Source organism: Balaenoptera musculus, chromosome 9 (genome assembly GCF_009873245.2).
Source record: "Balaenoptera musculus isolate JJ_BM4_2016_0621 chromosome 9, mBalMus1.pri.v3, whole genome shotgun sequence".
Lineage (NCBI taxonomy): Eukaryota > Metazoa > Chordata > Mammalia > Artiodactyla > Balaenopteridae > Balaenoptera > Balaenoptera musculus.
In genome coordinates, this window is record NC_045793.1 from 101,356,777 (window position 1) to 101,384,748 (window position 27,972).

General features: G+C 45.9%; 1 protein-coding gene across 3 annotated transcripts in view; it reads right to left on the reverse strand.

Moving 5' to 3' along the window:
• The window catches only part of EGFR (epidermal growth factor receptor), a 192,274-nt gene extending 179,519 nt beyond the window's left edge, over positions 1–12,755 (reverse strand). For all 3 annotated transcript variants that reach the window (XR_005021163.1, XM_036862891.1, XM_036862890.1), the window contains exon 1: positions 12,560–12,755. Coding sequence is in view for 2 of the 3 variants with exons in the window: in XM_036862891.1 (XP_036718786.1) it covers positions 12,560–12,647 (88 nt within the window). In the remaining variant the exon portion in view is untranslated. The remainder of the gene's footprint in view (positions 1–12,559) is intronic.
• Positions 12,756–27,972: the final 15,217 nt, after the last annotated feature.

Below are 27,972 nucleotides of genomic sequence, written 5' to 3' on the forward strand. Positions count from 1 at the left end.
GTACACATTTTATTTTTCCTGTTTACAAAAAATTTAACATCAGATGATAGCGATACGAACATTATTATTGCCTTTTCTAGAATGAAAGTCATCCGTCAAATGTTGGTGATGATTAGTCCTAGAATCGCTGGTCGAATGCATTCTTTAGCTTATTATAGTAACGTTTAGATTGGAAAAATTACTCATAGACATGATCATTTTGGACACAGAACCACTGAAATTCACAAACATCCACCTAATGGAAGCCTTTGTTTTGGGGGCAGTTACTCCAAGAGCCCTGAACGATTGGCATGTGTGGCTTTTTCGACCTCTGGTTTGGTGAGCCCTCTTCACCCCACAAATGTAGTCAATTCTTGGCTGAGGAAGTGTCCTCTTTCCCTGTTTGAGTCAAGAAACCCCAGAACATTTTCCCCATTTAATAATGACGTTTTAATAAATGACATACACCTTCCACTTTACAGCGCCCAACATATAAACGGATACAGATTCTTCAGGAGAATCAGTTCTATACCAACTAGTGGGCACAGCAAACTGATAAGTGACCAGAAGCATCCGCGGCAAAATGACACCAACAACAGAGCGAGGACAGTCACAGGCGGCCAGAGGGCAGTGGTCGCACGTCTCTGGAGGTGGCACAAACGTGCCGACCTGCAAACGTCCCAGCCGTGTGTGTCAGGATGCACACGATTCCCACCTGTCAGGGCCAGCCAAGCCACACCAGCAGGCAGAGGTGTGTGCACGCGGAGCTCTACGCAGAACGAGACTTCACCGATCAAACGCTGGGGAAACTCATCTGCAGACACGCTCTTCCCCCGAGACCACACTCAGCTTCCAGCTCACCGCACGAAGCCATTTCCTCAGACAGAGACGGACTTCATCGTCCCACCGTCTCCCCATCTCTGAGAGACGCTGCTGAGTTGGCATTTTGATGGCTCATTTCAGAACCACTGGGTGTTAATTAATTATCATCTGTTACTTTTAAAGCTCCTTTTAAACTCAGCCTGGGCCTTTTCTGGCTCGACGGAACACCTCGTGAACAGGACATGTGACGGTCATGAGATCAGGACTGCATACTGTTACTACATTACGTGGTACCCAGTGGTTCTCTCTTAATTAAAAAGCAACCTTGTACATAGTGTCCAGAAGCCACCCAGCCTGTGAAACTTCAAGAAACGCACTCTGCATCCCTGCGCTCACCACCGTTGCATTGCACTGCGGTTGCCACCTCGGTCTACCTCTCCCTCGTCAGCTAGATGAGAGGATGCAAGCCTAGAAGGGGAATAAAGTCCAACCTCTCCCCAAAATGAAGTCCAAGGAAGAAAGAAAAACTGCAACAGAAGAATGCACTCCTGAGAACTGTCCCCACCGTGGCATCAAACACCCCATTCTCATTGGCTCCTAGCATGGTTCAGACCTTGAATTTTTGACTACTTATTTCCCTGGCTATAGTTTGAATGTTTTGTTTTTGCAACTGGGCAACATTATGACTATTTAGTAGCTGTTGCTCAACAACCTAAAAACCTAGCTTTTCTAGCCAAGACTTTAAGGACAATCCCTATGTCACGAGGGAACATGGACGCAGATACCCACCCAAGTCCTCCATCAACCTGGGGCTTTCTCACTTAATGCCCTCCCCCAGCCAGGGACATCATTAAATTTGCATTTAAACAAGAGAAAGTCTCTGGAGGCCGAAAGTGAAGTGAAAATCTGAGCAACTCATCTGACTGACTCTTTACGTCGTCCCGTTTCACCAAATTGCTTAACTGTCTGTTCTGCCTTGGCTGGGCAGACTTTGCTGATTGAAGGTGAAATGGCATAGCTTTTGCCCAAGTAACTTCTGCAAGACCTAGAGGCTCAGTTACTAAAGTGGCCCTGAGATCAATATACTAGCTGCCTGTTCACTGTAAGGATTTGTGCCACCTCAGGCTGCAAAAAATCACGTTCTCAGTGACAGCCCCTACATCTGAGTACACAGGCTGCAACTGCAGATCAGTTAGTCAGCCTACAGGGACTTCCCTGGTGGTCCAGTGAGTAAGAATCCGCACTCCCAATGCAGGGGGCCTGGGTTCGATCCCTGGTCAGGGAACTAGATCCCACATGCGTGCCGCAACTAAACACGCTGCAACGAAGATCCCGTGTGCTGCAACTAAGACCCGGCACAGCCTAAATAAATAAATATTAAAAAGTAAAAAAAAATTGTTCAGCTTACATACAGAACTTTTCCCTATTTCACTTGATAATTATGAAATATAAACATGCTCTTGGGGAATTTCTGCTGGAGTACTAAAAGTTTCCACTATGTTAGGAATAAACAATAACTGAAAACAGCTCCTTCCTTTGTAATGGAGGAGAATGAACAGTGTATCTGGAGATTCTTTGAGGAAAGGTGTCTCTCCATCAATGAGGGGCCCACCCACTGTCATGTTCCTTGTTCCATCCATTTAACCGACAAAGTTCCTCAAAGTGGGACAGCTTCACTTTTGTAATAAATTCTCCTTAAAGTCCACACTTCCAAGGATGATACTTGCCAGAATGGCTTTGTCTAAAGGGTGTGACGTAGACGTGAGCATCCCTGGAAAGCACACTGTTTGTTAAGTGTGTCTCTTTTCATCATAGCTGTTTACACACCCTAATGAACTGAAGTATGTGCTTCATTTAAATCACCGAATATGATTCTTTGCACAACTGTGTAAGTAAATTAGCACACTTTGCCACACGCATTGTGAACTGACCCAACTGCTACACCAAGGTGCTTTCTCCCCTCATTTTTTCTTCAAGTATTTACAGGTCTGGCAAATTTACATAAGCTTATGACTCTTTAAAATAAAGTTATACTTTTAATTTCTAAAGTAAATGTTTTCAAGGCTCATAAATTCAATGCCTGTATCTTATGAAACAGGCTATTACAACACATATATAAGACACAACTCTCAAAAAATACTTCGTAACAAGAGGAAAAGTGGGAAAGGAACAATACAGAGCAGGAATTCTGAGGGGCATTAAAAACAAGTAATAGATGTATAACAGAAATGTTGAGGAATTCTCTCTGTTAGTCTTTTGATTCACAAACAGGACTAAAAATGATAGGAAGCATCAACAGCGAAGAACCAGGGACATCTCAGAGGAGGGGTAAGGAGAGTGTGCGGGACATCTGACACGGGTGACAGCGTGTCATCCGTGTCAGATGCGTCACAGGTGTCAGATGCATCACCCGTGTGAGATGTGTGACCCATGTCAGATGCGTCACCTGTGTCAGATGCGTCACCTGTGTCAGATGTGTCACAGGTATCAGATGCATCACCCGTGTGACACGTGCCACAGGTGTCATATGTGTCACCCGTGTCAGATGCGTCACCCATGTCAGATGTGTCAAAGGTGGCAGATGTGTCACCCGTTAGATGTGTCGGATGCATCACCCGTGTCAGATGTCACCCGTGTCAGATGTGTCACCCGTGTGACATGTGTCACAGGTGTCAGATGTGTCACCCATGTCAGATGAGTCACCCGTGCCATGTGTCACCCGTGCCAGATGTGTCACCCGTGCCAGATGTGTCACCTGTGCCAGATGCATCACCCATGTCAGATGTGTGACCCGTGTTAGATGCATCACCTGTGTCAGATTTGTCACACGTGTCGGGAGACAGCGTGTGTTGTGAAGCAGGAAAAGCTCTTGGCACCTAAGTGTTGACTAGCCCAGTAACCATGGGCAAACTGCAGAACCCCTGTGAGCCTGGGTCCCGCACCTTCAAATGTGGATAATTATCTCCATCCCATTGGGTTGTTGGGAGCCTGGGAAAGATGGATATTAGGGCATTTTGTAAACTGTGAAGTGCTGTATAAATGCAAGGTGTTATTATTATTATGACATCAATGTTTTAGCATCTAAATTATAGGGACAACACATTTATTATCGACATGTTTAAATATATACCTTGCATGCATTTAGATTTGCTTTTAATTTCATAGACAGTTCCAGCTGGCAGGAGGCTCAGAACCATCTGGTTTAGTTGTTTTTTGGAAGTTGAAACTAGGAAGGTAGATTCTAATCTGTTTTCTCTTCCTATTGTAACTAACAACAGATTACTGGGGAAAAAATACATTAAGCTACATACTAAGGAAAACTTTAGCAACACCACTTTTAAGGAATGATACAAGAATATGCTTATTTGTACAAAAAATAATCATAAATACTGAATGTCTTTGATACTTTCTAACTTAAAAAAATTACATAGTATATTATTGCAGTCACTCGTCAAAGGTTTTCACTGCAATCTTTTGTGGAAATTTTCTTTCTCTGCAAACGCTTATTCATAACAGCTTCCAAAAAGAAAGAGAGAAAGGAAGGAGGAAAGGAAGGACGCAAAGAAGGCAAGGGAGGGAGGACAGATTAAGGTAATACATTATTCTCACTCATAAATATATTCCATGCATGAAGTCTATTAAAGTATCAGGAAATGGCAAGAGAAAGAAATCAGGAAGTAACTATAAGGAAAGGTTTCTGATTCTCTATTAACTCTGTAGCAAATCAAAGCCAACAAAAAGTTCTGAAATGCATTGTATTTAAAAATCAATACCTTAAATACCAACAGGTGATACAATAATGCTTCGACTAGACTACCACCTTTTGCTTTTCTGTCATTCATCTGGACTTAATCAAAAGTAGTGGGGTGTTTTTTTCTTTTCTTGTGAAAGAGGTGATAATTTTTTAACTTTCTAATATTATGTTAAAGTATACTTCAGTTAAAAAAAAAAGAAAGGATCTTACAAGTTAGTACTAGAAGAAATTTAAAACAGTTTATCTTGTTCAGCACAATTTTAGCCATCTACTCTAGCTTATGATGCATACAAATGAACTAAGAGATACTGTGTAAATGCAGAAAGGGTATGGCAATAAAATCTCCCTACAGACTTCAGGTATTCCACATTTGCTGGTAAATAAGTAAAACCAGGTTTGTGATATAAAAAATTTTTTTTGCAAAACTTTCTGAAATCCCATTTACAATTTTAAGAGATTTCTGGGAACACTTGCCTGTCCTTAAGGACTTGCACAGATTCAATAAATGATTTGTTTTTATTCCAGACACTAAAGTAGAGATGAATTTATGAGTGAGGGCAAAGAAACTACAACATGCAGTTTGTCACATACATTCAGTTTGTCAAACTGGAGAGACTATATGCAATGCATCAGTTTTCTCCAAAACTTAGAGTAAAAGAAAGGAACTTCCGCAAGTGGTCATAATGATAGCATGTGCAAAGGCCTACAACTGCTAAGGCCATCATGACATCATACACCATGTGCAGGCCTGCATGTCTACAGTAGTAAAACCTTCAGGTATCACATTTCTGCGATTAAAATAAAATCCTTCATAAAGGCTCTTAAAACAACTGCTAAGTAAACAGTGGTCTAGAACCACTTCCATATTTCCTTCCACTTAAAGGCAGGAATGAGTGCACAAGGGAGCATCTGCAGTCATTAATCCCCTGTTACAAATCCGCCTGGTTGTTTCCAAATGACCTCTGCAAATAAACAGGTAAACCTGTGCAATTTTCAACAGTGAATCAGGAAATAGATGTCTTCTAATTCATAAGTGATAGTGGCTCGATTAACTTGAGAGATTTTCTGAGTTCAATGTGATTCAACATGTATTTATTGTGTCTAGAATCATGCAGACTTTTGTTGCCATTTTCTCCTTGCTTTCTGTAGTAGGAGTTAAATAAAGGATCGGACGAAGTCATTTTTCTTATTCACAACAAGTTTTAGGGACAAATCTTGCTACTGGGGAGAATGTTAAAACTATGAACTATAATCCAGATGCTAGTTCAATCCTTCGTATCTGGTTAATTTTTAAGAAGATGACCAAATGACCATTTTATTTTTTAAATATAAAATGTGTCAGCTCCTGGGCATTTTACTTTTGACATGGTAAGTTTCCTTATGCTCATTTAGAAAAGGAAGCAGGAAATGCTAAAGCCTTCCCCTGTGCCTTTACGAAGTGGCCAGCCATGGCGGGGCTGCTGCAGGACTACCAGTCACAGTATCATCTCTCTCTTTTCCCTTCGCATGGAGACCAGGCAAAACCTCATTCTCTGAGGTCCAGCTAAATGTCCTCTTTCTGAGACACTGCCGCTGTCCCAGAGATAGACGCAGCCCCTTTTCTGGGCTCCCACCGAAACCCCCATCACATCTATCACGAGACGTTGTGCTACACGTGTCCCTCCCCCCGCTCAGCCCTGCAAACTGTGCATCCAGTAAGGCCGAGCACAGTTCCCGCACTCCTCTAGTGTGTACCCAGAACCCAGCTCGAGGCCTGCGGGCAGCATGTTAGCAGTTCTCGAACCCTGGCCCCAACCCCCAGTGCCTTATTCAGAGGTCCGGGCTGGGGATTCAGGAATGTGCATTTCTCTTAAGTTCAAGGTGCTACTACTGCTGTCTTGGGACATACTCTGAGAGCCACTGTAGTAGACTTCTCATGTATCAGTTCATGAAAAACATGCAACTCTGAGACTCATTTATTAATGAAATATAAACCAGCCCCTCACTCTTGAGGAAGCCCATGTAATGAGTAAAACACGGGAATCAGAGAACAAAGACAACATTTCTTCTCTGCCACAAGCTATACACACCACTTACTCCACTCATCACAACCCCCCAGGGAGTTTTCAAAAGTCTGTGCCGGTGTTCCATCCTCCAGAAATTTGGACTGGACTGGCCTAGGGTGCAGCAAGGCATCCTGTTTTTCAGAAGCTTCTTGGTGATTCTAAGGAATGTTCAAAGTGGAAAGGCTGCTGTTTTTAAAAAAAAAGGAGTCACCTCCTGGTCTTTTCGGTTCAGTCACTAAGGTACAAAACCAAGTAATCCGATGCTGTCCTAGATAAGACACGGCGGATTCCCATCTGAGGACGTGCACAGCAGTACACCAATACAGTTCGCGGCGTACTTCGATGCACGGTACATTATTCATCGGTTGCCGGTAACTGCACCTCATCAGGCTGCTTACCACAGCAGCCGAGTCCGAAAAGCAGCTGGTGATCTACAACCTGGCCAGGCTCAGTATGGATGGCGGCAGTGCAGTGAGCATAAAACAGGCTGGGGCGAGTTGTCCTACAGCCAAAGACAACGCCTGCCATTGAAACGTCTAATAGAACAACAATTCAAGGCCACACTGCTCTCTTGGGCTCCAGACCTGTACGCTCCACTGCCTCCTGGACTTTTCCGTCTGAGCGCTGCAAATCCCACCAATCGACTCCATCCCTCCTGGAGCGTTTGCAGCCTCCGTGAATGGATTTATATTTGTCCAGGCTTCCTGTGTGGCATCCTGGGGTTCTCCATTTCTTATACTCGTTACACACAATTATCAATCAGCTCTACCTCCAGATCTGCCCGAGTCTCTTGTTCTGCAGCCTCACTGGTCCTGAGACATCATTTCACCCGCAGGAGTCACCCATCTCCCTAGTGCTACTGTTGCCCCTATAATCCATCCCCCACAATCCTGCTGGAGTCATCTTTCCGAAACACCAAACACATCACGCCAGTTCCTAGCTTCGAACTCCACGGTGCCCCTCCCTTCACACACAGCTCCCCATGAACTGCAGGCTCGTCAACTCTCCCTTCTCCTCCCATCACACTGAATAACCAGTGCTCTTCGGGACTTTGCTACTCTTGGCACTTCTCTCGGAATGCCCTTCACATCATACGTCATAGTCTCTGGGGAAATACCCATAGCTCTCTGCAGGCTCAAATGAGTAATCCCTTCCATTTGGGGCTATACCTGGCCCCCTCTCCAGGTAGAATTCAAAGCAAGGACTAAATACCAGAAGACTTCTTTATCCTGCATGGAATTCTATCATCGCTTCTGTGACATTTTCACACTTGTTATCTATAGATCTCTCTTCCCATACTGGACTTCTAGACACTTAAGGGCAAGTATCAAGTCAGATTCATTCCTAGAGTTCAAAATGTGGATGGAACAGCACACACTGTCACCATGGCTTGAACGTAAAGAAAAAAATGCAAATAAAAGCCAAGGCTGTAATACACAGTAATACTCATCCTTTTATTCGAAGGAAGAACAATAGTGGTTAACTTATGTAATAATAATTAAATAAACTAAATTAAATGAACTAAATCAAGGCCATGTTTGCTGGCCCCCTAGTAACAGGTGCAATTGTGGCTATAACAAGAACTATGTACAAGGCATTCTCACCTAACCATTAGTCCACTAAATTGCAATTTGAGACTCTTGATAATGACAAGTTCCAGATATAGCCAGAAGAGATACTTGGACTCTGGGTTTTTCCATGAGAAACCACCAAAATGGGATATAACGTGGGGCAAAGAAGGAAACTCTACCCCACACTCAAGCTTTCACAGACGACTTTCTTAAGCAAGCTGCTGAAATTTGGTAGGAGTAAAGTTTATTTTAAGCATATGCAACTCACAGATGCTCAGTCAGCAGGGTCAGACATTTGATCTTATACTTCAGCGTCTTCAGAGATTAAAACGTCAAATCCAGTTCTTAGCTCCTAATGAGGCTAAGTAAACAAGCCACCACTGCTGGCCGGCCCCAGCTACCCCTCCTGCACCAGCTGGCTCAGGGAACTTTCTAGACAACTGAATCGAGTGTTTCTATCTAAGCCTGTTGTAAGGAAGCTGGACCTGATGACTCTGAAAATGTGAAAATTTCAGTCAAACCGGTTATTTGGCATTAAGTCTCAAAGCCTGGATCCTTGCCCGAATTCAAGCTCACCTGCTTACGCCCATGGGCTGGATGGTAGACTATCCTTAGATGCTGTGCAAAGAGACAACTGTAGGAATTTTCTCAAGAAAGACAAGCTTTTAGAAGGGAGATGAAAAAGAAGGCATGGGCAGAAGCTCCGATGCAAATGGGAATGACCTACGAGAACAAGCTAAGATGTAAGTTCTGTTCCATGGGTGTTGATGGTTCAGAAATAAACCAGTAATAATTAACTGAGACCAAAAATGTTTCTTATCATAATTTCCAATGTCCACAAGTGACAGAAGAAAACGAAAATGGGATTTGTTCGGTAGAAATCGGAGGGGCATAATATAATTTTTAAATTGTGTCTACAAGGAAACAACACATGGGTGAGCCATGTTCTAGAACTTGGACTTTTTCTCAAAACATACCTCTATTAGTAAAACCGTAAGCCCGTTTCTACTATACTAAGTCCAAATGAAAACACAAACACACACACAAGCACAACTTTCACAGCAAGCCACAGGGCGAGTGCAAGCCGATTTCTTAGGTGTCCTTCAACAAGCCGTGTGTCCGCAACGCTCTGATTCTGCCCCCGTATCAGGGCTTGGGGCACCAGCATGGGGCTATCTTCTCTTAGACACCATGATCATCAATTTAATGTTAGAGCTGGCTTGCCACTCCTGTCAAGAAAGTTTCAGACACTAGCTGCTGGTCCTGGAGCTTTGATCAAAGGAAAAACAAAGAGTATTTTCTTTTTAAACAGGGCAGAATTCTTCCTCTTTACTGACACTACCTCTAAAAACATTTAAAAACATGTTAGTGCCATCACATGGACCGAGTCTAATTACATAGCACAATGGATTCTGGCAATCGGCTTCTTCAAACTTCAGAATAAGTTTTTGAAAATCTATGGACTATAAAACTAAACACATGAAGCCTGAAATGGCAGTCCAAAGCCGATGGGAGCTATCAGCCTGTTACTGCTAGACGGAGCTACCCGGGTGTGGACAGATGACAGACACACAGACGCTGGTTTCCTTTTCAGATCTGAAAAGCAATCTACTAATACTTAATTAGTGGCCCAAAGAACCACTCTGGAAGCAACAACAGAAACCATTAAGATTACCCCTGCCCCTTTGAATTCATAATGTCTGGCACATTCTGTGCACTCCATAAATATTCGTTGAATTGAGAAATGAGGACTCAAGAAGCTGGAGCTGGCAAGGGACATGTCCACCTTTACACAGAGCGGGAATAAGGACACAGGCTCCTGGACTCCGGGCCAGTACTGAGTGGGAGTCCTCTGGTCTCCTTAGAGGAAGGAGGGTTCGCTCTGGATACAATTTGGAATCCCCGAGTTTGTCCTCTTCAATACAGCCCAGACCTACTGAACCAAGGATGTCCTCAGAGGAGGGGCCAGGCAGGCTGGCTTGGCTGGGAATACCACCCAGGATCACTTCCGGAGTAGCGCCTTCACCTTTCCGTTTTGCAAGAGCAAGGGGCTTGCTCAACATCCCTCCAGCAATCTCCATGGTCACGGCTCACTTGGTGATGGAGCTCCTCCACAAAAGGTGCCCCCTGAGTACCGGGAGCAGGAGTCCAGACCACGGGCCGGGCGGGTTCCCCATCCCCGGTCCTCCTCCTCCCTTGCCAGCTTCCTACATCACACACACCCACAGGGCTCCCCCAAAACCAGAACTCACACAAGACAGCACAGGCAGGGGCGGGGGGAAGCTCTGGGGCCAGAAGGCCTGACTTTGAATCCAGGTTCTGCCTCTTGCTAGCTGTGGGAAAGTCACTTCTCTGTACCTCAGTTTCCCCATATATAATGAGAGGACCCACCTCGTATGGTTGACGTAAGGATTAAGAGGACACTTAAAACGGTGTCTGACAGGACCAAGTGCAGTAAGAACAAAAGACACCGTATCTTAGAAACAAACAAATCTCTCTAAAATGAGTAAATTTTCTAGAACAAAACTGACCACATTTGATTGATATGGGTCTTTCACACTTTTTGTTAATAATCTGCCCCTTACACTTTGGTCTTTTTATGTTACTTTAACCCAATGACGTTTGCTCACCTACTCTCACTATTCTATTCAGGAGGATTCTGTTTTAAACAAACACGGGACTAACAGGCAAATTCAGTGGTAGTTATATATTTCTTAGAAACAAATCTCCAAGCACTAACAGTAGTGTTCAAAGGGGTTAACAGCGAGGAGCTGGGAACATTTCTGCAGTGAGAAAAGAGATGATTTGGAGACACTCCAAGAGTTTAATTTAAAATAAGGATGGGGTCCCCTTGCCACCTGCCTAAAAGAACCCTACTGTCAACTGATTCAGGAGCAGGACCACAGCCTCCTGGGTTCACAGCATGGAGTAGGGGAGCCCGTCAGACTAGGAGGAGGAGAAGCTTTCAGTGAAAAGACTAATCCCTTATTACTGAAATCACCCCCACGTCCTCTTTCCCGTACTTTTGCAAGATTGTTAAAACTCCAGATGTTCCAAAAGAGCTTTTTAAATTGGCAGGTAATCTCTCCAGAGATTTTACGTCTATTGCCAGTGATTCCCAAACCCAGCTGCCCAACAAAAGTACCGGAAGAGCTTTTTAAAATACAGATGCCAGATCTCACCCCAGACCAGAGAAATGAGAAAGTCTGCGGGTGGGAGCCAGACGTCATTTTTTTGTTTTGTTTTGTTTTGTTTTAAAGTCCAAGTGATTCTAATTTGCAGCAAAGTTTGGGAACCACTGCTTTATGCCTTAGCGCTCCCACAGCAAAGGCGCTCAGCCCCAAACCCAGCTCCCTGTGCCAATGACATCAACAGCAAGTACAGACCTGACTCTCGGAACCCGGGCTGCTCGATCTTGAAATTGTGCAATTAAACCTTCTGAGGCATGTTTCTCGTGTCAAGTGGGTTTATGGTCGGTAGTCACGAAGCCAGACTCGCTCATGTTAGGTCTGGACAGGGCACACGTGAACCATGGACATCAATCCATTTTTTTTTTTTTTTTTTTTTTAGTTAAGTTTAATATTTTGGTTGGCCTAATGTCAAATTCTTCAAAAAGCTAGAAGACACATCCCAAAGAGAAAAATCTCTGGATTTTAAGGAGGAAAGCTTGCTGTGAGTCCTGTTTTGAAACCGCGGGGCCCCGGCCAGGATGGGTTCCGCCCCTGGGGCGTTCGCACCAGGACCCGGCTGTCGCGCCGGGGCCGGTCCCACCGCTCTGTCCACTCCACCGCGCAGCCCGGACACGCGGCCCAAAGGCTGCAGGTGGGGGCGAGTCTCGGCAGTCCCGGGAAGCCATCACTCACGAGAGCCCACCGTCTGGGAAGGCGCGGACGGCCGGGGGCAGCTCGCGGCGGCAGTGGGGCCGCGGACGGGCCGTGCCGAAGGGAGGGGCGGCCCTCCCAGCCGCGCAGCACAGGTGGCTGGTGTCCGGGACGAGCTCCCGGGCCTCCGGGTCAAGGGTGCGCCGGGAGGAGGGCTCGCGGGGTCGGAGAGCCGGCCCGGGGGCGGGGCGCGGGTGCGGAGGGCCGCTCCCGTTCCGGAGGTCCGAGGGGGCGGGATGGACCCCGCGCCTCTCCTCGGCCCCCGGGCCCGGGCTGACTGCTGACGCACGTGCCGGGACGCACCCGCCCCGCACCAAGCGCTCGCCGGGGCGTCCACCCGGCGGAGGGCAGGACAGCGGACGGGAAAGCCGCGCTCCGGGCTCCTCGGCCCGCCGCGCCTCGCGCCCGAGGTGCCCCGCCGCCCGGAACCGAGGCGCGCGTTCCTCGGCGGCCCGGCAGAAGCGCGGCCGCCCAGGACGGGAAGGACGGCGGCGCGGGCAGCCTTACCTTTCTTCTCCAACAGCGCCGGACTCGCCTGGAAGTGCGCGGCCAGCAGCGCCAGGAGCACGGCGCGGCCCGCCTCGGAGCGTCGCATCGCGCCGGGCTCCGCACTCGGTCGGGACGCAGCGGCGGCCGTGCACGGGGCGCGGGACTCGGCGGCGCGGGGCGGACGGGGCTCGCGCGGGGCCGCGGGCGTGCGCACCGAGCCGGGGCGGAGGCTGCGCGCTGCGCCGGCCGCCAGGATGTCTAGCTCTCTGGGGCGGGGGCGGGGGCGCTGGGAGGCCGAGCCGAAGGAGGAGGGACCGGGAGGAGGGGCGGACGGCGCGCCTCGCGGAGGAGGAACCGGCGGGAGGAGCGTCGGCCGGCAGGACAGGGGGAGGCGGACAGCGGCGGCCCCGGGAGCCCGGCGCCCGGGAAGGGGGCGTGCGGAGCCGGGAGTTCATTGCGGAGCCGGGCGTTCCCCGCGCTGTCCCTCGGGACGGGTCCTCGCGGACTTGCCTGCGGTCTCGTTCATCCAGCCTACTGCGAGCCACTTATGTGCCAGGGTTCCCGTTTCCCTTCTTCCTCCCTCCAACTTGCGGAGCAAACTTGTTCCAGCTCCGGGCAAACTGGCCGAGCCTTAGGCCAAGGCCGGATGATGGTACTTAGGGGGAAACCACCGATTTATTCTGGCCCCCAACTCCTCTGAGCACCCCGGGATCCCAGTGGGGGGGTCAGCGGCGGTCTGGCCTCCAAGAAGGTAGTTAGCCGCGCCCGCGTGGATGCGGTGGGTGCCTGGCCTCTGAGATGCGCTCTCAAGTCCGACGGTCCTTCGGATCCCGTCAGGCACCCTCGAAGTCGTCTGAAATGAGGGCACCCAACTCCTGACACAGAGACTAGCCTTGGAAAAATGTGTATTGAACGAGTGCATGGGCACCGAAGGAGCCCGCAGCATTTCATGTGCCAGGAGTACTTGAAAAGCAAATACATGCAGTAAATCACTTCAAAAAGTCAAGCGCTGAGAATAAAGGCTCAGTACAAACACTAGCTAGGTGCCCCTCTGCCCAGAGACAACCACGCTGTAACTCAAGCAGGAGAAAAGCCAGGGAAACCCACTAAGGACTCGGCTAGAAGAAATTAGCCTTTCTCAGGCTGCAGGAACTTTTTAGCTAAATTCCTTCAGCAAAGGCCGCCTTACCCTACTGCTCCAACTCCTACAGGACAGATGTCTTCCGCCTGTCTACAGCCGGATTCCCTCTCCTCACCAGGTCCACTGTGACATTCAGGCGGTTCAGCTCTGGTCTCCCTGCTGTTTAAGCAGGAATCACAAACCTACAGTAAGCGGAGTTAAAGCAGGACCTTTCCTATGGTTGGAGGAGCAGAACTTTACATCTTTCCTTCCCAGGCAGCAAGTCCATGGAGCCTGGGACTTCTTTAAATTTAGAGTCATCTGTGTTTGTTTCTTTGTTTTAATGAATCAGGACGACCACTGAGCCTGCTGAACTCATCCAGGTACCCTGGATGAAGGGGGCTGTGTACGTTCTGCAGTCTGTGGCTTCGGTCCCCTCCACACACTCCAAACAAGGACTTAAAGTGGTTTTGTAAAGAAACAACCTCAGGAAAGGACAACCTGCTAGAGAAGGACACCAAGGCACACAGCAGTGGGGGCACAGAATGCAGCAAAGGGTGCGTCTCGTAGCAGAGATCTGCTCACAGAAATTCTGTGCATTTACTCAACAAGGGCCACAGACTGGGCCCTAAGCCATTGTCAAGGAAACGTTTGTGTGGTAGCACGAATATACTGTCCATTAAAACACCAAGCTATTCAAGCTACATCAAATATTTAAGACTGCACAGGGATTTCTCCCATGACTCTCCCAAAAGGAGAGAGCAACTACCTTCATAGTGCATCGTTCCATACGACCTGATGGCATCTCAAGAAGCAGAGCCTTGTGAGAACAATTACGTGAAGAGGCAGGGTGACACTTCAGGCACACGAACCAATACGGGATTGGTCCCAGTGACTGGAGAGGAACGGGAAAGCTCAGCATCCTCTTGGGACATGTATGTGAAGGTTCAGTTTCTCCTCTGAGCTTGTGATGTGAGGGGTGACATTCAGGATGATTTTATGCTCTTTGACAGGTACGTGGAGTGGAGTGTATTCATGAATGTGTTACTTGTTAAGAAAAAAACTGTGTGGCTGATCTAACAGAAATGACATCCTCTTGAGAGAACGGAGCTTTGCCCAGACTGGGCCCTGTAGACAGGATGCTCGGGCACCCAGCCTCTACAAGAAGTGATCCCGCGTCACATCCCGGGCCATATCCCAAGCAAAAGCTGCCCCTACCACCACCACAGGAATAGCAGGAGCAGCCTTGACTCTACTGTATTAAGTACTGCTCAGAAATTAGCTTATCTGACCACCCATGAGCTAGGTTATGCTTTTGTCTGCCTTTTATAGCAAGATGATGCCGTGGCTGGGAAAGGTTAAGTAAATAACTTGCCCAAAGTCCCAAAGCATCCTTGCTAGTCATGAGGCCAGCCTTGAACTCAAACCCCGGCCACGTCCTTCATCACTCTCATACTGCCACTTTTCCAGACCTGAGACACATGGAGACTTCAGGCCCCCAAATTCTATTTCAGAATATCTTGGAAACTTTTTAGAGAAGGTACGACCAAAAATTTCTACTTGGCCCCAAAATTCCTACATAAAGCATCCGTGCACACCAAGTATGCACTGAGACTGTAGTACATCCCACATTAAATCTTCTGTGGTCCATCCATTTTCATAACACAGGCTGTTCATGACTTTGCCAGCGATAGATCAGAAATTTTTTCCCTTCCTCTAATGAGCAGTTCTCCTCTTTGAAGAAGTTTCCGAGTATTTTAAATAAGACTTTAATCCTTTCTGGAAGGAACATGGCAGTGAATCCCCTGAAACCACACACCCTGTGCAAGGGGAGGAGAAGCCGGGGTTATTTGGCAGGGTGACAGCGGGAGGGCTTCAATATTTTAAGTTCCATTTTAGGCAAAAGGCATTTGACCACCTGTTTTCTCTGGCCTTTGAGGTCAAAGCAGGAATTGAAGAGGATGAAACACCAGAGTGGCAGATTTCAGAATTAAAAAAAAATATCTTTTGTAAACTACTGGAGTTATCTAAAAGTGGGTTGAGCTGCCTCCAAGTGGAAAGTGTTTCTCCATCCGTAGAGAGGTTTGTGTGCAGAAAGAGCGCGAGGGGAAGCTGTGAATTAAGGGCTGAACCAGATCGTTTCCAATCCTAAAATTCTCTAAGAACGTGCATGTCTAAAACAGGTTCCCATTTCAATGTACGCGCACTCAACAGCTCTTCTAAAGATATATTTTAAGAAGACACAAGACTTGTCACTGGGGAGGAGAGCTAGGTAGCTGGGGGTCAGGAGTTAGAGGGAGACTTGTTTTTCAAATGTCTGTCCTTTTACACACTTACAATTTTACACTGTGAGCAGACATTACCTGTTTCTGAGAGGTAAGAGTCAGTGGCCTCAGAAACCCTGCCGAGGTTCCTGGGTGGTGCTGGTGGCAGGCTTCCCGGGTTTCCTCTCCCTTTGAGTCGAGTTATTTGCATTTGACTCTGAGTTGAGACCTATCTCTGGCAGAATAGAAAGAAGCAGCTTCTTTTTCAGGGATCATATGCTGACACCAAAGTGCTGAGGCCTTCATTTATCATTAGTATTCTTAGTAGTATTATATGTTATTAGTATTCTTCCTTATCTCTAGGGTTGAGGGTTACGTAATGCTCAAAAAAGCAGGATCGCGTTTTGAATGCTAGTTTCTGGCGTTGTTGCGATGTTTGTTAATTACTTTGCGCAGGGATCTTGTAGGAGGTTTCTGGACTCTGTACAATGCCTTGCCCATGTTAAAGGTTTCAAACTGACACTAAATATTTTGTCCAGGGTGTCACCACTTGTCTCAGGGAATAGTTATAACTAGAAACACTAGCCTGGAGGTTTCAACTGGTGGCCGGCAGGCCAAGTTCAGGATACAGATGTGGTTTTGTGGGGCTTATTTAATATTTCTTCTAATTGAATTAATAGCAGCGTTTAAAAATCAGGAGATTTCGTATATAAAATGTGAATTTTGTGTTTCTTTTGAAAAATGGAAAGTGCTCGCCAACTGGGTGTGCTTTCATGCGAGCTGGCATTTGGCGGGGTGATAACTGTCCCCTTCGGAAAGGACGCTGGGTCGCCAGCTCACACCGACACCACCGAGACTGACCCACCAGTTTATGGGGCCTGCGTGGCTACTATAGGCATGAGCGTTTGCAGCCTCAGCCTTCCTGGTTAAATAGTGCTACTGCCACTTTTTAGGTGTGGTTTCCTCTCACCTCTCCCTTCCTTTCTCTCTCCAACTCATTCTGGCTCATCTCCTGTGTGTGCATATCTATTTGTTGAGAGATTTTGGTCCAGAGGTCATGATGCATTGAATACCGTGACAGACCTTACTTTAAATGAGTATATTTCAAATATGGACTAATGTAAAAGGACAGATGTTTATCACAGCTCATGATTATACCCTATCATTATTATGGTTGACATTCTTGAGGCATAGAATTTAATTGAACCCAATTAAAAACTGCTGGGGAGAAATGCAGCCCTGTCGTAGAGCCGAGAAAGAAGGCTCTACCTCTTGGTTATGGGACGTGTGTGATGAGCACAAGCAGACCCTGAGCTGGTGATGGAGGAAGAGCCCAGGGAAGGACGTGGAGGATTCGGAGGTCAGCAAGTTTTGTCTGACTGGTTTGTCTATAGTAAATGGTAACAAATGACAGAATGTGTGCTTTCTTAGGAAACAACTAAAGAGACTAAAGAGAGAGAATGGTAACAGTTTATCTTTCTTCACAAAGACTATAGATGCAGAGAAATTTTTTGAAAGTCTTAAAGTGTTCTCTCATGTTTTAGTTGAGATTTCTCCCCCACCCCCAACTTTCAAACAAATTGACACTGTGTACAAAGAGTTCAAAATGGCCAGGAAAACTACTTCCTTTAGGTTGTTGTCTTTAAGTAAGAGAAGTACTATGAAAGGGAGCAGACCACTTTTGAGAAAGTCCCCAGAAGTTAGATTCAAAGTGACGTTTTAGATGGTGGTAGATCTAGAGGGTCTGCAAGGGGGAGAATATTGTAGGTTAAAAATGATTAACAGGGCTAGAGAAATCCAAGGTAAATTGCTTTTCTATTTCTGCAATTGAAAATCAGAAATTCTTGCACGTGTTAATTTTGTAGAACTGAGCCACAAGAAAGCCTGAGGTTGAAACTTAGAGGTGAGAGGGACCTTGGAGATATGGCCCTGCCATTTTCTAGGTGACAGGTAAGCACCTTGTCCGAAAGAATTGTTTCAGGGAGAGAGAAAGGAATAATAAAAAATACTTTGTTAATAAAATAAAACACATAGACGTTTTCAGGGTTGTTAGCAATTTTATTAAAATTCAGAGTTGGAATAAGTGGCATTTACTAAATACTCACTTACTGAGTACAAAGTGGCTGGGAGACAGAGGTCAGCTACCAGTTCCTGCCCTCCTAGAACTTACAGTCAGCCTGTAAAAGATTAGCTAGACTAACTAGGGGTGTGTGTGTGTGTGTGTGTGTGTGTGTGTGTGTGTGTGTAAGAATAGGAACCTTTCTATTCTTTCTTTTTCACCAATTTCACTGATTTCTCAATGCCACCAAAAAAATAGGATGCTTTACTATTCCACTATAAAAATAAATGTCAAACATGACTAGAATTCTCAATGCCTGCATTTAGGGAAGTTACTGTTGTGTCACTGGACGTTAGTGAGTTGTTCTGATGGTGGCATTTAGTTTTGTCACATGCTAAGATCATTTGGCAAGTGCATTGCTGCCTTTCCTCTTTAGTAGTCTCACTTGAGACCAGTTCACTGTAGCCCAGTGGAGAAAAGTAGTGTGTCCCGCAGGGTCTGCCTGCCCTCACCCCTCTGGGAGGATGGTACTTTCTGGTCCCCTGGAAATCAGTCTTCGACTTGTATAACATGTTAATGGAGGGATTCATGTCACTTCTGGGCAGACTCTCAAAAGCGGGGTACACTTCCCCGTGACACCCTTTCCTCTACCTTGGTTGGTAATGGTCCAGAGAGTGGCTTGCTTCTCAGGCTGGGCCTGGAGTAAGGTCGACGGCAGGGAGCAGACCCTTCAGCTGGTCACATCTACACGATGGACAGGAAGAGTGGAAGAGACACTCACCTTTGTTCGGCTACCTGGATGTTCAGGTTGTTTCTTACTCCGTTATACCCTGGCATTACTTAATTTATACAAGAAGGACTTCAACCCCTAGTTAAATATTTAAATGATATATTTTATGAATAATTTATATTAAATTATTTATTTTACATTTGATACATAAGTATTCATACATATATCTTATACATGTGTGTTTTGTATAATATATATTATACACACACTTACACACACACACACATATATATACTGGACGGGGTTGGGGGGGGCGTGAAGTAACCAAATGAACAGTGATCTAAAAATTGCCATTAACTAAATGTGACTTTGAGCATGTTTTATTTATTCAGTCTTTCCAACCAAAATCCTTAGTTTTTGTCTCCGTAAATTGTCATTAATGCTTGCCACATAGGATTATTATGACTTGAATTCATGTAGGTAAGGCACCTAGCAGATAGCAAATGACAAAGAATATACTGTGTGCATGTGTTTTTCGGAGCTATGGGCTGTATATATAACATTCTTCCATTTCCCTGGAGATTTTCTAAGCCTTCCTCATATGCAGACAGAGCAATAAACAAACACAGTTAATTGGCTCAGCTCTGGGCCCAGTCGGTGGAGCGCAGCGCATTAGATTTACCCTTCAGCTGGTCTTCATGGTCACATAAACAACCTAAACATAGAATTCGTCATTCAAAGTTAAAAAAAACAAAAAAAAAGACCCCTTCAGCCTCCCCATGGCACAAGTTGTCAACAATGATTTTTTTTTTCCCCCTGAGATTTCTAATTATGAACTTGGAGGACCAGTGGTGTTCCTTGCCTTCAGAAGAACTGCTGTTTGTCGCGGCAGGTGCAGGGGGAAACGGGCAATGACCCTCCGAGCTAGCGCCCGCCGTGCGCTCGGCCGGCTCTGCAGGTGCACCGGCGCCCGCGCCGCGCAGCGGCTCCCCTCGCCGCCCTTCCTGGGTGCCCCGCGCCCCGCTTCCCCCTTCGCGGCCGTCCGACTGCAGCCCCGCGCGGCCTCCCAGCGGCGGCCTGGCTCGGGGAGGGGAGGCCGCGCGGAGCTCGGGAGCGCGCGGCGGGGCGGGCCGCCCTTGGGGTTGTTCCGGCTTCTCCCGGCCCCGCGTCTGGGAGGCTTTGGGATGTGCAGCCCGTGCGGCGCTCTTTGATTTGACCAGAGATGATGGTCTGACCCTTTATTGTGATTTTGCGCGTAAGGATTTCTTTGTAACTGCGTGTTTTTACTATTCTGCCCTCTCCCCACCCACCCCACCCTTATCCTAACTTCTGTGTGCTTTTAAAAAAATATATTTAACTTTTAAATGCGGGATTGGAAGCGGGGCTAGCGGGAGAATGGGGTTTTCCATGATTTCAGCAGGACGAGGGAGGGCAATATTGGCGGCTTTTCTTATCCCTTCTTTTCTGAGATTTGCGGATATTTCTCAAGTTTGTTTTTCAAACAGTGAGCTAGGTCTCCCGCGATGTCTTGTGCCCGGCGCCTGCCACAGAGACCCCCGACCCCCGCCCGGACCCGCCGAGGTCTGGGGAGGCTGGCTGGACTCGCTCTGCCGGCAGCTGGGAAGGAAGGCGCGGCGCTGAGCGCCCAGCCCCGCCGGGCGGAGCGAATTCACCTTCTCCTCCTAGAGGTGTGATGGGACAGACCTGGTCCTTCGGACGTAGTCCTATCAACGGAAGTGCCACGTGGTAGTGTTGCAGGAAAGAATGGGGCTCAAGAGAATGTTCCTGTACCAGGTCTCTGGGACGGGCGCCAAGTGAGGGTCCTCGGCTTTGCGCAGGAAAGAATTCAAAAGGGAGACATAGTAACGTGAAAACAGATTTATTTAGAGGGATACTCGCTCCACAGAGTGTGGGCCTGCTCAGAAGGCGAGAGGCGGCCCTGGGGGATGCACGGTCCATGGACGGAACATGGTCTGTCTCAAAAGGCGAAAAGCAGGAGGTGTGGAGGTGGTTAGTTTTTATGGGCTGGGCAATTCATAGGCTAACAAGAGGGAGGGTTATTACAGCTATCTTGGAGAAAGGGGGGGGATTTCCAGGAATTGGGCCTTTGCCCACTTTTTGGCCCTTCACGGTCTTCCCTGGGACCGTCATGGCACCTGTGGGTGTGTCATTTAGATGCTAATGTATTACAATGAGTGTATAATGAGGCTCAAGGTCCACTGGAAGTCGAATCTTCCAGCATCTTGGACCTAGTTGGTTCTAACCAGTTTGTGTCATATCTTTAATGGCTTTGTCATTCTTTTAAAGGTTGTGCCCTGCCTTCTTCCCTCCTGTCTTAGTATCCTGGTCACCCCCATGCACAATCCCTCTAAACCGACTGCTATTTGACCAAGGCTGGAGCTACCTTGAAGAGATCCATGTCTTCTGAAGGAAACAAACACCCCTGTAGTGAACCTGGTGAGAGCAGAAGCTCTCACCTGCTCCTTGTCATCTAATCGGGGCAGTTCCCACACTGCAAGCCCTCCCACAGGTCAGCTGACAGTGTCTTTACTGGATGGGATACTTTTACCTAGCCTTAGGACACCTAATGACCTCAAGTTCTAGATAAAGAGTAAGATAAATTCTGTGGCATCAGCTTTCATGCACCAATCTGGTCAGTGATTACCTCCTCCTGAACCTAAGGGGGCCTCCAGGGGTATAAAATATTCTGGAAAAAGCAGACCCTCTGCTTCGTGTCAAGTTCCAGCTGCTCGTGGCCCCTGCAGGCATTCCTGGGCATAGGATTCCAGCTAGGAAATGTTACTTGACCCTGAGGCAGGGAATTATGCCTCTGCTAACCAAAGAGACTGTTGGGTTAACCCAGGACCAGCTCCAGCAGGCTGTGCCTTCTCCAAGGCAGTTTATAGAATCACCAAGTTCTTTCTCTCCAGCGGTAACCAGAATGTGCTTCTGGTCACCTTCCAAGGCAGCCCATTGATTTGTCACTTCTTCACCAGATGTGGGACATGGAGGTCGGAAGACTTGACCTTTGCCCTTGTTCCCACAACTTGTTTGGGGTTAAGGAGAAAAGTGAGTGGAAGATGGCCTTCAGCTAGCCCCAATGAAATGTGAAGTTGTCTAGTTTGTGTAGTAAACTCCTCAGTCACCATACTTGCGTGCATGCATTATTTGAGAGACGGCTGTGTGCTGGGCACTGCTTACTGTTCAATCTCCCAATTGTTAGGACCGGGCTCAGCACATATTGCAGTGGGTGGAAGGCTGCCAGTCAACACAGGCACTCTAGGATAAGTGCTGTGCAGAACAATGAAGGGAGGAAGGAAGGAGCAGGAAGATCAATGGATCTGAAATGAGATGGTGGTGGTGACCGGGGTGGGGGTGGGGGTAGGGTGGGGTGTGCTCCCTGAAAAGGGACCCTCTGAGTGCACGGAGGAGAGGCAGGCAGTAAGAGCTGGCACAAAATAATGATGAATCTGGGTGTGAGAGAAAGGCAAGAGCCAAGGATGACCGCAAGGTCTTGGTCAGCAAGGGGTTGATGGCAGTCTTTACTGAGATGGGAGGAGAGTTTTAGAAAGGAACATCTGAGAGTCTGATTTGGGACTTGCTGTGTCTGAGATACTTTTAGATACTGGAGAAGTAGTTGGACTTATGAGTGTGAGCTTCAGGAGAGAGGTCCAGGCAAGAGATAAAAATTGTGATCATCCACGTCCAGATGCTACTTAAAATCTCGAGGTTGAATAAGGTCATAAAGGGATTAGAAAAAAATATAAACGGCAAGGAGAAGTGATTAGAGTCCTGAGCCCTGGGGCCTCCATTGTGAAGAGACACAGGAGATAAGGAGGAAGAAGTCAAGGAGACTGAGGAGTGGCCTGATCTACTGTCCTGGAGGCAAGTGGGGCTTCAAAGAGGAGGCTTTAATCAGCTGCATCAAAAGCTGCAGATCCCTCAGTGGAATCTGGCACCGGAATGTCACTGGTGTCCTTGTCAAGAAGAAGTTTCACTAGAGTGGTGGGGCGGGAGTCTGATTGGAGTGGGGTTTTGATTGAAATTTTGTTAAATTTATAGGAATATTTAAGAAGTACTGACCTCTTTAAAATACTTTATCCACCTGCTGATAATATTAACCCTTCACATTCAGAAAAATAATGTTTTCCCACTCGTATGTCTTTTTTTCCCCCCTTTATTTCATAGGCAGACATCAAGTGACGATTTTGCTGTGCTGGGATCTGAAAGGTATCTGTGGAAGGAGGGCAGAGGGAGGGCCCGGGCTACTCCTTCAGGGCAACTACTGGAGGGAATGGAAGCCAGAAGGTCTGGGAGAGAACAAGTGTCAGATCCAAGCATCAGAAGGAGCCGGGAGGGGGAAGGAGAAAGGAGGGGGGCGGGTGAGGTCTGCTCACTGGCTTGGCTTGGAAGGAGGTGAGAGTTCCAAGGACCCTTGACAAAAGGCAATGGCTTTTGATACACTTAGGTATGAAGATTGGTGGGCTGTTTGTGTCCACTTATTAAGTGAGCTTAATTTAAACTTTGAGTAAATAAATTCACATGGTTCAAAATTAAATAGGATTAGGGACTTCCCTGGTGGTCCAGTGGTAAAGAATCCATCCTGCAATGCAGGGGACGCGGGTTCTCAATCTCTGGTCGGGGAACTAAGATCCCACATGCCATGGGGCAACTAAGCCCGCGAGCCACAACTACTAAGCCCGTGAGCCACAACTACTAAGCCCGCGAGCCACAACTACTAAGCCCGTGAGCCACAACTACTAAGCCCGCGAGCCACAACTACTGAGCCCGTGTACCTCAACTAGAGAGCCCCGCATGCCACAAACTACAGAGCCCATGCGCTCTGGAGCCTGTGCACCGCAACTACAGAGAGAAAACCCGCACGTCACAACTAGAGAGAAGCCCGCGCCGCAATGAAAGATCCCGCATGCTGCAACAAAGATCCCACCTGCCGCAACTAAAGACCTGGCGCAGCCTAAAATAAAAGAAATAAATAAAATAAATAGGATTAAAAATGTGTAGAGTGAAAATCTTCTGTCCCACCCCTGTTCTCCCAATCAGGTGGTTTTCCTTCCAGGAATGGTTCTTCCAGTACTCTCAATATACACAGTGTTCTTTCTTCACTTAAAAAGTATATGTAATAATACATTGTGGAACTATTTCACATCAGTAGTTAACATCTCATTCTTTCTTTCCATAGTAGAGTATTTCCTTTTATGTTTGTACTATAATTCATTTACCTAGTTCCCTATTGAAGGACATTTAGAATATTTCCAAACAATGAATAACCTATAGCACTGGTTTTATGCATTTGCAAGTGGAATTTCTGAGTGTTTTGTTTCTGATTTAAAAATAAAATTTATTTTTATTCTCTTTTTAAGATCTGCATTTTAAAAATTAACATATAATTTACATGAAATGAAATGCATGTTTTTATGGTTTTATATGGTTTAAATTTGCCTTTCTCTATTGTCTAATGGTATTGAGCTTTTTTTCATGTATTTATTGGCCATTTGTGAAGTATCTGTTTTAAGTCTCTTGCCAATGAAAAAAAATGTATTATCTATATGTATAACTGATTCACTTTGCTGTACACCTGAAACTAACACAACATTGTAAGTCAACTATACTCCAATAAGATTTTTTAAAAAGGAAAAAAGTGTTATCAACTTGATTGAGGTATTGTTTACATATAATAAACTGCATCTGTTCAAAGTGTACAATACAAGCCCTGTGAATCACCACCACAGTCAAGATGCAGACTTTTTTATCACCCCGAAAGATTTCTCATGCTCCTTGGCAAACCCCAGCTCTCTGCCCCTTGCCCCACTCAACTACTGATCTACCCCTACAGCACTATAGACTAGTTTGCATTTTCTAGAATTTCAAAAGGAATTATACCGTATGAAGTACACTTGATCCTTGAACAACACTGGTTTGAAATTTAGATTTTTTTCAACACATACATCAGAAAATTTTTTTGAGATTTGCAACAATTTGTAAAAACTTGCAGACAAACCAAGTAGCCTAGAGAAATCAAAGAAATTAAGAAAAAGATATGACATGAATGCATAAAATATATGTAGATGCTAGTCTATTTTATCATTTACTACCATGGAATATAAGCAAATCTATTATAAAAAATTTTGTTAAAATCTAACACAATGTATGCACACACAAGACGCCATTCGCAGTTAAGAGAAACGTAAACAAATGTAAAGATGCAGCATTAAATCAAAGCTGCATAAAATTAAGTGTAGTACACACTGTACTACTGTAATACTTTGGAGCGCCTTCTGTTGCTTTCACGTGAGCTCAAGTGTTGTATCTGCTTAAAACTCCCTGTGATGCCCATTAGCTCCCCCTGAGCAGTTTGTGTCTCCAGTAAACTGGGTATCTCAGTAAAAAGTGATCTCTCAGGGTTCTCTTGTGTTTTTCATCATGTTTAGTGCAATGCCGTAAACCTTAAACAACACAATGGGGACCCATGAAGTGCCACTAGTGATGCTGGACATAGAGAAAGAGTTGAATTGCTTGATATGTACTGTAGGTTGATGTCTGCAGCTGCAGTTGCTACCATTTCAAGACAAATGAATCCAGTGTAAGGACCATTGTGGGAAAAAAAAGAAAAAGAAGAAGGAGAAAAAAAATGTGTGAAACTCTCACTGCTGCTATTCCAGCAGGCTCAAAAACCTTGCACTTTTTGTGGAATACCTTTTTATCTTGTACTGAAAAATGCAGCTTTTCTGTGGGTGCAGGATTGCTATTAAAAAAGCATACCTATAGACTCTAATATGTTCTAGAGAAAGCGAAGTCATATGAAAACTTAAAGCAAAAGGAGGGTGAAGGATCTAAAGCTGGAGAATTTAATGTCAGCAAAGGATGGCTTGATAATTTTAGAAAGAAGTTTGGCTTTAAAAATGTCAAGATAATAGGAAAAGCCTATCATCTGCCACCAAGAGGCAGCAGATGAGTTACCAGATGCTTTTAAGAAAATCACTGAGGAGAAAGGATATCTGCCTGAACAGGTTTGTAATGCAGAGGAAAGTGCCCTATTCTGGAAAAAAAAGATGCCACAAAGAACATTTCTTAGTAAGGAAGAGAAGCCAGCACCAGGGTTTAAGGCAGGAAGGGATAGGTTAACTCAACTGTTTTGTGCAAATGCGGTTGGGTGTAAGATCAGGACGGCCCTTATCTGTAAATCTGCTGACCCCTGAGCCTTGAAGGAAAAGGTAAATACCAGCTGCCAGGCTTTTGGTTGTACAACAAGAAGGCCTGGGTGGTGGGAACACTTTTTCTGGATTGGTTCCATCGATGCTTTGACCCTGAAGTCACAAAGTACCTTGCCAGTAAGGGACTGTTTTTTAAAGTTCTTTTGATATAGGACAATGTCCCTGACAACCAAGAACTCCATGAGTTCAACACCAAAGACATTAAGGTGGTCTACTTGCCCCCAAACACAATGTCCCTAATTCAGCCTATAGGTCAGGAGGTCATAAGGACCCTTAAGGCTTATTACACATAGTACTCTATGGAAAGGATCGTCAAGCTATGGAAGAGAAACCCAACAGAAAGAACGTCATGAGAGTCTGGAAGGATTACACTACTGAAGATGCCATCATTGTTATAGTAAAAGCCATGAAAGCCATCAAGCCTAAAACAATAAATTCCTGCTGGAGAAAACCACATTCAGATGTTGTGCATGACTTCACAGGATTTACGACAGAGCCAATCAAGGAAATCATGAAAGAGATTGTGGATATGGCAAAAAGGGTGGGAGGTGGAGGGTTTCAAGATACAGATCCTAGAGAAATTCAAGAGGTAATAGACACCACATGAGAGGTATTGACAGAAGACAACTAGATGGAGAAGAGCACTTCCCAACCTGGGCCAGACGGTGAGGAAGAAGACGTGGAAGAAGCAGCACCCGGAAACAAGTTGATGTTGGACAACCTGGCAGAAGGGCTCTGATTACTCAGGACTGATTTCAACACCTTTACAGCCTGGACCCTCTATGATACGGGCACCGAAACTAAAGCAAATGGTGAAAGAAGGATTGGTATTATACAGAAACATGTTTTGAGAAGTGGAAAAGCAAAAAAGCCAGACAGAAATTAAGATGAATTTCCATGAAGCTACACCGAGCGCACCTGCCTCTCAGCCTCCCCTTCCAATTCCTCCACCTTTTCAGCCTCTGCCACCCCTGAGAGACAGCAGGACCAACCCTCTTCTTCGTCCTCCCCCTCCTCAGCCTATTCGATGTGAAGACGGCAAGGATGAAGACCTTTATGATGACCCACTTCCACTTAATGAATAGTAAATCATCATCGTATCATACAGTTAATAAACTTATCTTTTTATTAACTATGTATGCGTGTGAGTGTCATTGTGTGAAAATCTAAGAACTGTACGGCAAGAACTATATGAGACTTTTATTGTGTCATCATCATTATCGCCTGAGTATTCATCGTGTAGAACATCATGTGCAAGACTTGTAATGAAGTGGATAGGCTATCCTTACCTAAGCAGAAGGTGAGAGATAATGAATACAAGATTAATGATGTGTTGGTTTTCTTGCAGTTTTATAACATTGTTTTCAAAGAATTACATTACCATACAGCATGCCTCTCTCTCTCATAATCGGAGAAACTATGTATCAGCCTATCATCACAGGTAAGGGTCTTTTTTAAAAAATGTAACAACATTTCCAATATTGCATTATGAATATGACTGTACTACTGTATGCCATAAAAGTTTTGTAACAACTTATTCATTAGTGTATAGACTAGGCTACCATGAAGCAATTGCCATTGATTACACTAGGCGACCATGAAGCAATCATGTTGCTGCTGTTTCATTATCAATGCATGAATCATTATACCTGTAAATACATATGAATTTCTTTTCTACCTTATCTTTTTATTTTTTTTTATTTTTTATTTTTATTTTTTTTATGAATAGTCCAGTTTGCTTTTTTTTTTTTTTTAAAGAAATTCACGTTCTTTTATTTATTTATTTATTTATGACTGTGTTGAGTCTTCGTTTCTGTGTGAGGGCTTTCTCTAGTTGCGGCAAGTGGGGACCACTCTTCATCGCGGTGCGCGGGCCTCTCACCATCGCGGCCTCTCTTGTTGCGGAGCACAGGCTCCAGATGCGCAGGCTCAGTAGTTGTGGCTCACGGGCCCAGTTGCTCCGTGGCATGTGGGATCTTCCCAGACCAGGGCTCGAACCCGTGTCCCCTGCATTGGCAGGCAGATT